General features: G+C 54.7%; 1 protein-coding gene across 2 annotated transcripts in view; it reads right to left on the bottom strand.

The window, feature by feature from the left end:
- AGAP3 (ArfGAP with GTPase domain, ankyrin repeat and PH domain 3) overlaps positions 1 to 14,897 on the bottom strand; it is a 109,378-nt gene that overhangs the window by 22,308 nt on the left and 72,173 nt on the right. For both annotated transcript variants that reach the window (XM_063418476.1, XM_063418467.1), the window contains exon 11: positions 12,959 to 13,127. In XM_063418476.1, coding sequence (XP_063274546.1) covers positions 12,959 to 13,127 — 169 coding nt within the window. The remainder of the gene's footprint in view (positions 1 to 12,958; positions 13,128 to 14,897) is intronic.

The following is a 14,897-nucleotide window of genomic DNA, read 5'->3' as shown; positions in this document are numbered from 1 at the left end:
CTGCAGAGGGGAAAGCCCTGCAGGGCTGCAGAGAGTGCCGATCTGACCCCTGCACCCCCACCCAGCCAGGCCAGGAGCTCCAGCCCACCAGGACATGCCCTTTTATCAGACTTCTGAGGAGCAGCACAGGCTGCCACGAATGCCAGTGTTTCATTTTGGAAGAAGGAGCAGCTTCCATCAGCCTTTGCAGCCCCTCCAAGCTCCCTGCACCTCACTGCAGCTGCATGGAGTCACCCAGCTGTGGGGGAACCCCCTCACAGCCCAGCCCCGTGCTCGCTCACAGACCTCACCCTGAGCAACTCCAGCTCCTCCAAGGGCGCTGCTGGGCGGTCCCAGCAAGGCCACAACTCTCAGGAATTGCATCCCTTTGGAAGTGACACCCTGGATATGTTCCCTGTAAATTGGGTGACAGGTGGCATGTAAATACTACCTGCCTCTGAGCCAGGAACTGAACCCCCAAACAGTTCCAAGTCCCTCTCCCATCACTATTTCCTCAGCCCTCCCAGAGAGACTCACACTCCTCCGTGGTGCCTTCCCAGTACAGCCCAGCTGATGAGGTGGCACCGGATGGAAAATTACCCACAGCCAGCACGGCCTTTTCCTAGGCACGACGTGGCAGCCGGGATGCTCGGGTGAAACACCCGGACCAGAGCAAACTGGGAACTCTTCACTAAGGTGTGCCTGCCCAGGGAACACAATAAAGGGCAGTTAGCCAGAAGGGCACCACCACTTGGGAAGGAGATGACTTGAAGAGTCACTTTTTAGGATCTCTTTAATATTTTCAAGAGCAATTTGGCAAAAAAACTCCCACAGGGTCTGGTGGAATCTCCTGGCGACATTATGCTGGATGCTGCTATCAGGCTCTTACAGTGTGGAGGAAACCAACTTTGGCACAAGGAATGGGCTGTGCTGAATTTTAAAGGGGCACCAGCTGGAGAGCACTTTTGGGATCCCCTTGCGTTTATGGCCAAGTACAGGACAGGTCTTTCCTCTGGAGTGCCAGGCTCTGCTCCCTCACAGGCAGAGGCACTGTTAGTGTGCGGCTCAGGAGGGTGATGGAGGTGCTCCAGGATGGGTGAGGACACCCTGGCATGGAGCAAACCCTGTTTTCTCTGGTACTGTGAGGCCAACAGCACAGTGCAGATTAATGCTACTGACTGTCTGCCAAATGGTGGCCCAAGGAGTCATCAGTCACTCTGCCCCTCAACCGCTTGTGCCAACATGTCATCATTTATTCCACATAAAACCCAGGATTATTGTGAGTCACCTTAGTGTACTGGCTCCCCAGAGCCTGGCTGGAGCCTGCAGGCTCAAAGCCTCCCCAAAAACTATGGCTGCTATGCAGGGCCCTGAGCTGGACTGGAACACAACTCCAGCTAGTGGGAAACCTCCACTCCCCGAAACCAACCGGTTCTTGAAGGGAGGTGAGAGCCCAGGAGCCTGGAAGTGCTGCCTGCCTGTGAAAACCCTGCTGGGGAGGACATAACTCACCCCCCTGTCAATGGGCCAGCAGCTGCCATGGCAGGAGCGTGGTTATCCTGGGAGCCCCTGAGCCGGTCCAGAGCCAGGAGCCTCTGTCAGGTTGTGTTTCTAAACAAAGCAGTACAAGCTGTTACCTGGACACTGTTGGGTCCTTCCTCCTGAACAATTCCCATGAGTCCAAAACATATGGGCTGGCTCCCAGCAACCAGGAGCCCCGGGATGCAGATGTGTCATTTGAAAATCATCGGCCTCTGTGTTCTCCATGCAGAGCACCCACACAGGCATGGTGGGGCAGTCCTGGGGTGACAGAGGGACACGTTTCCTCCCAGTTCTGCTGACAGTGGATGTCTGTGTGAGTCACTGATCCCAACTGAGGGCCACTGAGGTTTCCCAGCCCAGCTCTGCAGCAGGGCCATCAGGATGTGCCAGCTTGCACACAGCAGGAGCCATTGCCTTTCACTGGGCCTCACAGATGCTCTGACACAGGGAATCTCCCTCCTCTCCCAGCACCGCCCTTGCAGAGCATGGGTTTGGACATTTGCACATGCTAAGTAACTGACACCCCAGCTCCTACCAAAGCTGACTTGTGGTGGGTACAAACCATCAGGACAAAAAAACTCTGCATGGTGCCAATGCCTGGGACAACTGAGAGCCTGAGCTGGCTGTGGCAGCAGGACGGGGAGGGCTGCCCACCACACTTCCCATTCCCCGGCCACAGCTCCAGGACACAGGATGAGCCAATGCTTCTCCAGCCAACACACAATTCAGCTCTGGTTTAGAGAGTGACTGACCCCCCCTAAAGCCTTACAGGCCCCAACAGATGGGAGAAGCCTGGGAATGGGTATCCCCCAAATGCCACCCCCAAAATCCTGCACTGAGAGCACACTGCCAGCCCAGGAACTGCAGGCAGCTGCAGCACTCAGTCTCCAGCCTGAGCTGTGCCTGCAACACAGAGCTCACGCTGCTGCTGAGGCACCCCACGTCTGCCCACGGAGCAGCTCCATGGCCAGGGAAGGGCAGCTCTGCAAGGAAGAGGTGGATTCGTGCAAGAGAATGGCAGACCTGGAGCCAGGGAGTGGCCAAAGGAGCCCCCAGACTGCCCAAACTTTGCTGCACAGCACAAAGTCACATCACAGGTCTGCCCCTGTGTCACTCCTGCCTGAACAATGACAGATCTGTGAGAGAATCTGATCCTGACTTGAATATTGCCGGTGCCAGAGAGATCACAGTGATGCTGGCTAAGTGGTTAATTGCCTTCACTGCTGAAATCTGGGCCTGATTTCTGGCCTGAGTTGTCTTCCTTCTGCCACTGTCACTGTATCCCGGTACATTTTATCTGATAAAGAGCTCTCTCACCAAACTTCTGTTCCTATACAGGTATTTACAGATGGTGTTGAAATTACCTCTTAACCTTTTCTCCAATAAGCTAAATATATTGAGCTCGTCAAATCTTCCTACAAGGTGATTCTGAGAGCAGTTCCTGGATTTTACAACATTTCCTGTCCATCATTTTTTGTCTCATCCTGTGGACACATGAATCCATTAACTTGAGCCCTGTGGAAGTCCTCTCCACCCCAAAACTGACTGCTACCATCTACATATGAAAAATGACCACATCTACAATTCCTGAATGAAATAATTCAGCCTTGCTGATTCCAACATGTCCACATCTCCTACCTCCTGTTTAATTTGCTGTCCAATACAGCTGGAATATGAAGAGTTCATCATTCTGTGCTGAGATACACCATTTTGCCTCTTCCCAAACACCAATGCAAGTGTTCACTGAACATTTTGCTTTTTTTCCTTATTAACCGTTCAATTATTCCCATACAGTAATGAAAGAATGCAGGGGTTAGGATTCAGTTGTTCCTAATTAACTTGAAAAAACCCTTTCATTGTCTGTAACTCCACTGGTTCCTGTTCTGCATCCCCTCGTGCAGCCATGGCAGTGCAGGCTCCCGTGCCAGCCAAGGTGGAAGTGAGCTGGAAATGAACTCCTGCTGCTGGATCCATCACTTTTATTGGTATGTTATGTGGAAACTCCATGGAACAGGTAATAGTTGAGGATTAGAGGCGTGGTGAGACACGTGCAGTGCCTGTTCTCACGACTCTCAGGCTGAACAACTGCCACAGGTGAGGCAGCTGCTCACCCAGCACTGGGCAAAGATGAGTCTTTGGCACGGAATGGTGGTGAGGGAGACCACACTGCACATCCACACCAGGCTGCAGAGACCAAGACAGAGAGAGCAGCAGGCAGGACACGGGAGCTGCCCTGCGCTCAGCACCCGGAGCAGGAACTGAGACACAGGAGTTGAGTTTTTGCCAAGTAAAGCAGCTGTGAGAGCGATGAAAGGGAGGTTTTCCTCTGGGAGAAGGGAGCAGAGGTGAAGTGACAGACCTGTGCAGATGTCACCAAATGGGAGCATGGGGTTCCCATGTCTCTGTGGGGTGGGCAGTGTTGGTGTTCCCATCAGCTGGGACACCCCCGTCCCCACAGAGAGGAGATGGGGGGTTCTCCCCAGCAGTTGTGCTGTGCTGGTGCTCTTACTTCATCGCTGACTTTGTTCATGAATTCCTCATCACCATCATTTGCCAGATGTTGTTTAACCTCCTCCCTAGATGTGGTGGGCATGGAGCACGACCCGGGGCAGCGTGGGGCCGCCAGGCTCCCGTGAGCGCGGAGCAAACGGTGACACAGCCCTTTGTGTGGCTGCAGCCACAGCCAGTCTGGGAACGCAGGGAGCTGGAACACTTCCCTGCAGCCAGGGTCACTTCGAAGGCTGCTCACAATTAATCACTCCTGGGGGATGCTGGCCCGGGAGTGCTGGCACGGGCTGGGGGCAGCGGGAGCCTCCAGCTGGCTGTGCCGGGCCACAGCAGCGCCACAGCCCCGCACGGGCCGCAGCTCCCAGCTCTGCTCAGCACTCACCCAGTGCTGCACCCCACTGCTGCTCATTGTATCACTCCTCACACACAGGTACAGCTGCCAGACCACAGCAGCACCGTGCAGCCAGCTCCCCCTGCCCACTGCTGCCCCTTCTCACTAGCGGGACAGAGAATGAACAGTTCACATCTCCTCCCCAGCAAGACTGACATATTTTTAAGCAGTACAACCTTCCTTTTAACTTTCTGGTATTCAGTAAAATATTCTTTTAAAACTCCTAATTATGCTTCACTTTTTTCCCCGTTAAAATTCCTTCTCCCAAAAGATCTGGCACGTAATTGCTTCCAGCTTGGTGAAATTGGCTCAGATACATTTTTGTGTGCATGTGTCTGCGCATGTGTGTGTTTAATACTCTATTTCTGATCTGAATTTCATTCTGCCTGAACACCAGCACAATACAGCCAAGTAACTTTTACATAAGGCACTGCTGAATTTAGTTTGGTGACTGTCTGAAGTGGGGGTGACAGCGGTGTTCTCCTTGGGAGCTGCTCTGCTGTTTAGTACCAGAATTCACAAAGTCCACGGAAGCTTTAGTGCAACTTCCTAAAGTCCTTCAGTGACTTTACTACATTAATGTCATTTACTCTCTACCACAATACTAAGAATTGTCTCAGAACACCAAGGTGCTGGGAAGGAGCAGCAGAAGCGGATGAAGGAAGCATGGTCTGTGTTCCAGATCACCCTCCTGGTCTCTTACTGTGGACAGAGGCGTCACTTACGGTCCCTGCAGAAGCCTGGAATCACAAGCTGCAGGAAATCTGCAGGTCCCACTGTCTGAAACACAACCCAGGCCAGACCCCTGGATCCCTGCGGTGGCTGTGGGAGATGGACGCTCACGACAGGCAGCACAGACACGGATCCACCTGCACGGCTGGAGCAGGAACCTGGGTCTGACACACAGCTGCAGGAGGGAAGGAACAGAGCCAGAACCTTCAGGGCTTGCTGAGGAGTGTGGACCTGGACCAGCCCTGCAGTGACCGATGGAGAACAGCCCCTGCCCCCAGTCCCAGCTGGAAAGGGCCACCTGGGGACACTGGAATTGCTGCATTTTCCTACGTAACTCCAGCTTCTAAAACCATTCACTCAGACAAGGCTTTATCCACCTCTGCCTGCTTTGTTCCCAGCGACTCCTTGGTATGCAGCACAGCCTCCTGGGCTGCACAAATTCAAGGGGATGGAGCAAGCCCTGCTCTGTTTGGAGAACAGGATGGCTCTGCCCCTTGCCTGCTGGTGATGAGCTTTTCCACGTTCCTCTGGCACACCTCCCTGTCCAGCAGCAGAGTGCACACCCCAGGCAAAGGCCCTTTGTGCTGATGGCAGAGGCAGGTCCAGATGGACTCACCACTGGAGCCACTGCCTGCAGTCAGGGGTGAGCTGGGGCTGTGTGACAGCAAAGATTAGGACTTTGGGCCTGCAGCAAGTCACTCCCTGGCCCCTCTCCCTCCTGCAGCACTAAGCCTGGGTTGTATGGATGAGAAAGCTTGGTTTGCTGGAGAAGGCTCCCAGTCCACCTTGGAGAACGCTGGCCACCCCTCCAGCCCAGCCCTCCCTGGCAGCACCAGGCAAGTTATTTACACTGAGATTTTCACAGGTGGCCACTAATTACACTCTTGTAGCTTTTCCAGGTGCCCCATGCAAAGCACCTGAGCCAGACGTTCCAGAATTTGGGATGCTGAGAGCTAAAGCCACAGCCCCCAGGCCTGGCTATCTGCCCCATGCCCACCTGGGTGCCCCGTGCCTTCCTGGCTGCCCTGGGCACCTTGGCCAACCCTAGGCACGGCTCTGATCACCATGGCACTCTGCTGCCTTGTGCTTCTCCCTCCCTGCTCCTCACCTCCTTCCTTTCTCCAAGGCCTTTTCCCTGCTCAGCCCTGCACTGCACGGCTCCTTAGTGAACTGGTAAGGAATAAGTATATCAACTCCCAGTAATTATCTCTAATTAGGGTTAGTGATTATACTGTTGGGTTGGAGAAAATCAGTCTCTGCTTTTGCACTGGGGAGGGCAGGCAGAGCTGGGGTGTGGAGGGAGGAAGCACCAGCAGCTCCCTGCGTGCTCCGATCCCCTCTGTGACCCTGTCCCTGCCTGTTCCAGGAGCAGGAGCCAAGGAGGGGACAGCCCACGCTGTGGTGGCACTGGAGCACAGACACTGTCACCCTGCTGGCCCCCGTGGGACGGGGCTGCACACGGGGCAGGGCGCTGCTGCTGCACAGGCTCCAGAACAGCAGCACGAGCACAGGCCTGAGGACATCCTGCACCTCCTCTGGCACAGGGCTCGCTCAGCAACGGGGCAGGGACTCCCCCACGAGCCCAGAGTGCTCCAAGCCCCATCCAACCTGGCCTTGGACACGGCCAGGGCAGGGCAGCCACGGCTCACGAGTGCCAGCAACTGAAAGGGCCTCAGGGCCTCAGGGCCGGGTATTTGCTTTGGGGACAGGATCCAACCCACCCACCACTGCCAAATGCCCAGAACCACTGTTCAGGTGACTTACATCAACCCTTGCCCAAATCAGCCTCTAATAACGTGTTCCTCCTGTTCCTCCTGCCTGGGGCAGACTGAGCTCTGAAAGACAGGAATGGTGAAAAGGCCTAAAAAAAGGCCAAATTCTTGAGAGAGAAAAAGCAGTTCTTGGGCTACAAACTGAGGGCACAGAATTAGCAGATGCTTTTGACACTTTTGGCTTCACCTTCTCTTTGCCTCAGTATTCATTCTTTAGAAAGGAGTAACACCTGTGATAATCAGGTTACAATGCCTGGAAATATGAAATTCATCCTAACTGTAGTATATCATAGCAAATTAAACCTTGAGCTGACCCAGCAGAATCTTGGCCCCCCAGCCTTCTGCCCAGTACTAGAACCAGGCACCAAGGATTGCTGGGCCTGCCCCACCTTGTGTCATCCCCCTCAGCTGCAGCCACACTCCTCCTCTTCCCACTGAGTTCTGATAATTTTTAGCTTCCACTCAACGCAAAACTTTAAACCAACAGCTCAAGCCTCACATTTGGATTCATCCTCCACCTTCAGACATGCAGATAAACATTGGTAAGAGGTTACTGTATGACTGTAATGGTGAATGTATAATATTTATAATATACATATGAATTTGCAGTATTTTATACATGATTCATGATGCAAAATATTAATTACAGATAAATTTTAGTAAATCTCTCATCTCAGCTTCATCTTCAGACTACAAACAACCCTTTAACATATTATTGGGAAGGGCAGAAGTCCCACACGGAGGAACAGACAGACCTCACCTTCTTCCTTTCAGCTCCATGTCCGAGTTACACAACTCCAGACTGGTTTGGGTTGGAAGTGACCTCAGAGATCATCCACCTCCAGCCCCTGCCCTGGCCCTTGGCTGAACAGCAGTGACTAACACTGGACTTTTACAGCCAGACTCTACAGAAAGCCAAGTGAGCAAGCCGAAATCACAGCTGGAGGGGGGGAGGGAGGGAGGGCACCTCCCCACAGCTGGCACCGAACCAGATGTGCGTGGGCACTGCCCCCACCCCGGTCCCAGGCAGCCCCTCAGGCTGGGGGGAGGCACTGGGGGCCCTGCTCTGGCTCCCACCCTGCTGCCCAGCTCACAGGGACCACAGCAAAGAGCAGGACAGGACCTGCCTGCGAGCAGAACACACCGAAACCACACCTGGGGGCCGTGGAGCCACACGCTGTGCATGGGTCAGGGCAGCCATGGACTGCAGACAAATCCCAGGGACAACAAACCCCATCCAGCTTTCCCTGCAAAGTCTGGAGCACAGGTGTAACCTGGATGTTCCTGGACACGGCAGGGAAGGGTGACAGGAGCTGCTGTTGAGAGGGAAGCAAAAGCAACTTTGTTTCAGAACTCAGAGCTGAGCTTTCCCTCCTGAGTACCCTGTTTCCATTATTTTGTAGGAGATTAATGACCCTGCTCTGACCTGAAGGATCTGTTGTGCAGCCACAGCCAGGAGAAAGGTAGATGATCCACCAGCCTCCTGTCTGCCATGACCTGCACCACCCTGCTCTCACTGCTCTTCTTCCCTCAATGTCATTGTCCCCCACGGCAAGCAGCGGTGTGCCAGGGAAACAGGTTTTCCCTTTTCTTTGTTAATTCTTCCCTCATTACATTTGAAATTCCACAATCAGTGTGCACTGTAATTGTCGAATTTGATGCTAATGATTAATGAATTAAACATGGATCCATCAATTAGTCCTCGGAGAATAATTCTGCATAAAGCAGCGGATAATGTAATTACAGTAACAAAGATAATGAGATGTTAACATCGACGGAGCCCGACGTGACATGATCACAGCAGGCTCAGCAACCCCGGCCTGGGGGAGCCAATCCCTCACTCTGCAGAGGCAGAGCATCGGGGGGCCCGGGCTGGCGGGGGGGCCCTGCCACCGCGGCGCTCCCGGCCCCGGCACCGCCTGCCCCGGCAAAGGCTCCCGGCCCTCCGCTCCAGAGGCCACCACGGAGCTGCCACGGCCCCAGCCAGGACCCCGAGCTGCCTGGAGACCATCCCCTGCCATCCCCAGTCTGGAGCAGCTGAGGCCAGCACGGGACCCTCCCACACCCAGCGGGCAGGGCCAGGGTGGGCACGCTGCCACTCCACACCCACGGCCCCCCGGCCTGTGCTGTGGAGCCAGGGGTCGGTGCCAGCACACAGAGCTCGGCCCAGGGACAGCTGGACTCTCCTCACCTCAGAGCAAACAGGAGCATCAGCCAAGCTCTGCATCCCAAGCAGTGCCTCCCACCACCACCCGCTCTGGAAAACTCTCCCTGGAGGAGATGCAGGAATGATGCTGCAGAAACAGAGGAAGAGGACTCACACTGGCACTGGCCCAAAGCCACGTGTCAGACCATGCAGACTGTTCCTGGGGCTGCAGGGAATCGACCAGCAGCAGTCCCCACCCAAAACTCTCCTGAGCTCGAGCTCGCAGCTCCGTGTTGAGCCCGGCTGGCCTGTCCTGCTCAGCCTCCCCTGCACTGAGGACAGGGCTGCCACCTGCCCTCCTGCACCACTCAGCAGCACATCCCACAGAGACTCATGGTCCTCAGGAAGCTGGAGAATCCCCCACGGGCCCCTCAGAGTGGAGCAGAACTCTCCCTGATCTCTTTAGCCTGATCTCTTCACTCTTGTGCTCTGGCTCCCCCACGTTTGTCTCCTTCATTCCCATCTCTGTCTGCTGCTGGAAACACCTCCACTTGCTGCCTGCAACCACAAATATCTCTGCATTACTGCAGCCTCTTCCTTCCCTTCTCTTCACTCCCCACTCAGCAGGGATTTGAAGGAGACACCTGACCCAGCAGTGCCCCACCTCTAGTGAGTACCTGCCCTCAGGCCATAGCACCCGTGAGCTCTGGCAGATCTGATCCTCCCTTTCCTGCCCTCTCCAGCCCAACCACTGCAGTCCCATCCCCTGCCACTGGAAGGGAAACCTTCTCCTGGACCAGGCTGCTCCAAGACCTGTCCAGCCTGGCCCTGGACACTTCCAGCAACAGGGCAACCACAGCTCCCCTGGCCAACCAATGCCAGGACCTCGGCACCCTCACATGGAAGAACTTCTAACATCCAATCTAAACCACCCCTCCTTCAGTATAACATCATTTTCTCCTTTGTCCCATCACTCCAGGCCCTGGCCCAAGCTCCCTCTCCAGCTTTAGACACTGGAAGGGCTCTAAGGTATTCCCCGGAGCCTTCTCTTCTCCAGGTTAACACCTTCAGCTCTCTCAGTCTATCTCTGTAGGAGAGGGCTCCAGCCCTTGGGGCATCTCCGTGGTCTCCCCTGGACAATGGGAACTCATCCAACCCAAAATAAAACCAAGCTCAACCACAGTAAAGTTGCCTTTGTGAATGGTTTAAACACTGGGGCACAATCATGACCGAGCTCAGAGCTCCCATTGGTTTCACAAACACAAGTCCCTTCCTCATTCCTACTGTACTTAGCTTGAAGCTGTCTTTATCTGCTTTGGAGTTATTCTGAATCCTCACCAGAGCACTGCATCCATGTATTTCATCCACATGCAGGGCAAGGTGAGATTTTATTTTTTTCTTCTTCTCCCCTCGTGTCTCTGGCCTTTCCTCACCCCAGGTAAGGACTGTAAGGTAAGGTCTGTGTGTGCAGGGGACATCAGCCAGCACCCTCACGTACCTTTGCAGAGTTCAGGTCACAGATGAACCACAGACATTGCTCTGAACTCTAACCACTGGCCACCTGGTTTGTCCAGAGACTCCTGGGGCAAGACAGCAAATCCCTCAGGTCTCCAAAGTTTGTGTCCTCTGAAGATTCATTTGTGATGGGCAAAGAACTGCAAACTTTGTGCTTCCTCTCCAGTTCCAAAATACGTGTCAAACGAGAGATGCCCAGTGGATGCAGTAACAGTCCCATCCACAGTCCCAAAGCTGGGAAAACTGTGAGGTCACTGCTAATTTGAAGCCAGGCAGATTCTCCATCAACCCTAAATCCAGCCCTAGGCATTGCATAGGGATAAGAGCACATCACATCAGAGGGTCTGTGTCCCATCAGTGCACATGGTGACTGCATCCACTGCTACTGGGCTTGGAGGCATCAGAGAGAGTTAAAAAATTCCCCAGAAAAGCCTTTACTGATTGTGTACCAGAAGAAAACCCTTTCTGACACTGCAGGCACAGCCAAGGCAGGACACACACCGTGTGCTCAAAGCTGCTGTCCCAGTGCTGAGCCCGCGTGGGCACTCCCACTCGGGGCAGCCCAGAGCACTGCTGTGCTCAAGGGCCAGGGCACACAGGCAGCAGGGACCCAAAGCCACAGACCCTGCACGGCACCAGAGGCTCCCACCCCTGCACACACAGGCCCAGCAACACCACAAGCTGCACTGAGGCACATCCTGTGAACAGAAAACTGCTCTTACTCTGAAGGCTCAGGCACTGCTAAGTCCAACTGCTCTCCAGATAAACTGTTCCAACACTGATTTCCCCCCTGCCAGGAAACTGCATCTCCTCCCCCGTGTGAACTGCTCTAACTGCAGCTCCCATGCACTGCGCCTGCTGCAGTCCCATGCTCTGCTCTCTCCCTGGCACTGTTTTTCCAGCAGCAGTGATCAGTAATGCAGGTCCAGCCCAGCCCGCTCCTGTGAGCCCATCAGGACCCAGAGGAATGCTGGAAGCGGGATATGGGTTAAGTGAGGAGCTGGTCTGACACCAGCATAAGCTCCTCTGTGGTTTGAATCCTTTCCCCAGCTCTGATACCTCTTGCTAAGTCAGAGCTCAGACAAGGCACCTCTGACATGCAGGCAGAGAAGTGTCCCTGTCCAGAATCAGGAACTGTCCCCACGCTGGGGCACGCTGAGTGTGGGTCAGTGGTGGTGACAGTCAGTGTAGAGGGGAGAGCCAAGGCAAGGAACAGGCAGAGCTGCACAGTCCTGGTCAGGACAGATAGTTTATGCACAGATGACTTCTGACTTGACAAGAACAGCAGTTTGGGTTTGGGAGGGCTTGTGATGTTCTCCTTGGCACCACGTTACTGGTGACGTTACTGTGCCCATCCCCTGTCTGTGTCTATGTGTGTGTGTGTGTGTGTGCAGGACTCCAGCAGAGTCCTGCACTCCCCCCAGGTGCCCCCCACCTCCCCTCAGCCCCAGGGCACTCTGAAGCCCTGTGCTGACAGCGTCTGACCACAGGGCAGAGCTGGGGCACAGAGCAGGAATGAACAGGACGGGGATGTGTCACCCAAGCTCATCCTCAGTGGCAGTACTGGAGCTGGAAGGATTTCTGTGATCAGCAGCACCACCAGCACTCAGCATCCTAAACAAAGCCTTTTCCAAAACCTGTGCACCAGACTGTGCCAACGGCTGGCTGGGAAGAAGGCAGGTGGAAACTGCCCACCTGGCCAAGGACACCAGCCCCAAGGATGCAGAAAAGGCTCTGGGAAATGGGGGCAGGAAGGCCCCAAGTTCAACAGCGCCCCCAGGCAGGGTGAGAACCTCCCACAGCAGCAGCAGCAGCAAGGAGGAGCATGGCAGGAACTCTGTGAGAGCAGGAGTGTGACAGGAAGCCTCTATGAGAGGCCAGAGGAGCTGCCAGCCTCCCAGTCTCACCTCACCACACTCCAGGACAACTCTCCAATGTGCACACAGAGTGATGATCCCAGACCAGATCTTCACCATTTCTCCAAGGGAAAGTGAAGAGGAAATACGGTCTCAAAACCAGAAAGAAACAGAAGACAACTTGTCAGGAACCAAGAGCCTTGGGATTTCCTTTGGTTTAGGGAGCAGCAGCTTCTACCATGCACAGAAGAGCACCAGCCTCAACACTCTCCTCTGGGTGAGGAAATCCACACTGCCAGTTAATTCCTTTGACATTCCTCTGTCCTGGACACCAACCAGCACAAATCCTAAGAGCAGCTGACCCAGGACCTGCACAGAAATACTAACGCCCACCAAAGGGACTCGCTGAGGGCAGTGAAAGCAAGACCCTTCAGAAGGGGTTCTGCTCTCGGCTCAGCAAAGCCAGGAATTGTGGAGGGATGGCAGCTGGCTGTGTGGCACCCAGGCCAGCTCTTACCTGTGCCTCCTGCCAGCTGCGAGCTGCTCCGCTCCTTGGCCAGCCCGTTGGCCTTGGGGCTGGCGCTGGGCGCTGCTGCCGTGGTGGCCCTGGGGAGCCGCTTGCCCGGGACCTTCACCGTGGTTCTCAGCAGATCTATCTCCTTCCCGTGCACGTTCTGCATGTAGTCCTGCAGCAGAGGCAGAAGGGTGGAGGATCAGCCCCGCCCCAGCCACACACGCTCAGCTCCCCCCTCCTCGGAATCAGCACTAGGCCCTGTCAGATGCCAGGACGAGCCCATGGGGGAAAGCACGGCCGGGGAGCAGAGATCAGATGGAGCCCAAGGGCCGCAGGTGGCCAGCACTTCCTCCTCCCTGTCAGCCCTTGTTTGATCTCAGCACTCAGCTGCAACAGCTGATAATAGAATATAATATAGTCACAGCATAAGCAATGGGATACCTAAAAATTCCCCCTCAGGTCACAGCTGGGGTAAGAGAAACCCAAACCAACAGAACTCAGGTAACTCCCTTGCTCATTCACCTGTAGAGCTTCCTATTATTCAAAACTTGGTGCTTCCACCATTTCTTCTGGTAGAAATGCAATATACAACCAAAACCCCATGTGCAGACTGCAACTATCACTCTGCTCTGTCTTCCAAGAGCACCTCAGCTTTCAGTCAGAATGAGGGTGCAGACTCCCAGTCTCTCCTGAGCACTGTGTCCCTTCCTGTGCCTCCCACCCCTCCTGCTCCATGGGGCACTGTGGCTCTTCCCCAGCCCTCTCTGATGAGGCCAGCTCCTCCTCGGGCTTGTGCCCTCAGAAGGGGAAGACCCAACCTGTGTTACAGAAGGGAACTGCTGGTGAGATCCTGAGGGAGCAGGGACCAACACAAGAGCTTCAAGGCTCTGGGAGGAACAGGGAGCTGGGGACACCATCCCTGGTGTCCATCAGGAGAGGAGGCACAGCTATCCAGGGAGAGCTTGTAGCTGCTGTGGGGGCTTGGGTTTACTCCAGCTCACAAGGAGGTCACCAAAAATATTAACTCAGAGATGGTCCTGTCCGCTTCCACATCCAAGAAGATAAAGACATGAACAAGCTCAGTTTAAGAGCAACAAACCTCCCATCCTGGCCCCCAAAGCAGGAGAAAGGGGCTGCACAGGCCATGCTCTGTGCCCTAAGGTGGTTATTTGCAAGGGTCACAGTCTCCCAACAGCACCTTCACACCTTGATGTGAAGCCCTCCCTTTCCACTGACCCCCAGCCGGCATCCTGCCCTCACCGCACATCCTCCCGTGCCCCCAGGGGCCGGGCAGCCTCAGACCTGGCACTCCCCACACAGAGCCCCCATGACTCTGACACCACCAGCCCCAGCAAACACCCCACCACGCTGCTCCCAGCTGGGTGAGACCTGGAGACAGCCCTGGGCAGGACCCTCGGAGGGGCTGGAGGATTTTCCCTCACTCAGCACAACTGGCGCGGTCGCCGGCTGCCTGCCGGAGCGAGCGGTCACTGGCGCTCGGCTTTTATTACCTACCATAAAACAGCAATTTCTTCCCAAGCCTCCTCGCTAATTACCCAGCCAGTTCTCTCATTTCATTTTATTACTGGAATTAACAACGAGTTCAAAGCGTGGAAAGCTATTAAGATGTGTGATTAAGCCACATTCAATTAGTTTCTACAAACAATTTAATTGATGTTGCAGATAGAATTAACAGAAGGTGATTGTGTGAATGGCTCCACTGGCTGCAAAATGGGAGCTGCTTCCCCGGCTCTGTGCAGCGCGGCCGGCGAGCCTGGGCTCAGCCACGCACCTTCCCAGCAGCAGAACTCTCTCCAAGGCTTTGGGGAAGTGATGGGAAACTGCACCAGGCTCTTCACACAACTTGTTCTTTTCCTGTTGCTGAACACACTCACAGAAAGGTAGAAATACAGATGCAACAAGGAAAGCCCTGCTGAATCCA

The sequence above is a fragment of the Prinia subflava genome, chromosome 1, assembly GCF_021018805.1.
Source record: "Prinia subflava isolate CZ2003 ecotype Zambia chromosome 1, Cam_Psub_1.2, whole genome shotgun sequence".
Classification (NCBI taxonomy): domain Eukaryota; kingdom Metazoa; phylum Chordata; class Aves; order Passeriformes; family Cisticolidae; genus Prinia; species Prinia subflava.
This window is presented reverse-complemented; position numbering and strand designations above follow the sequence as displayed.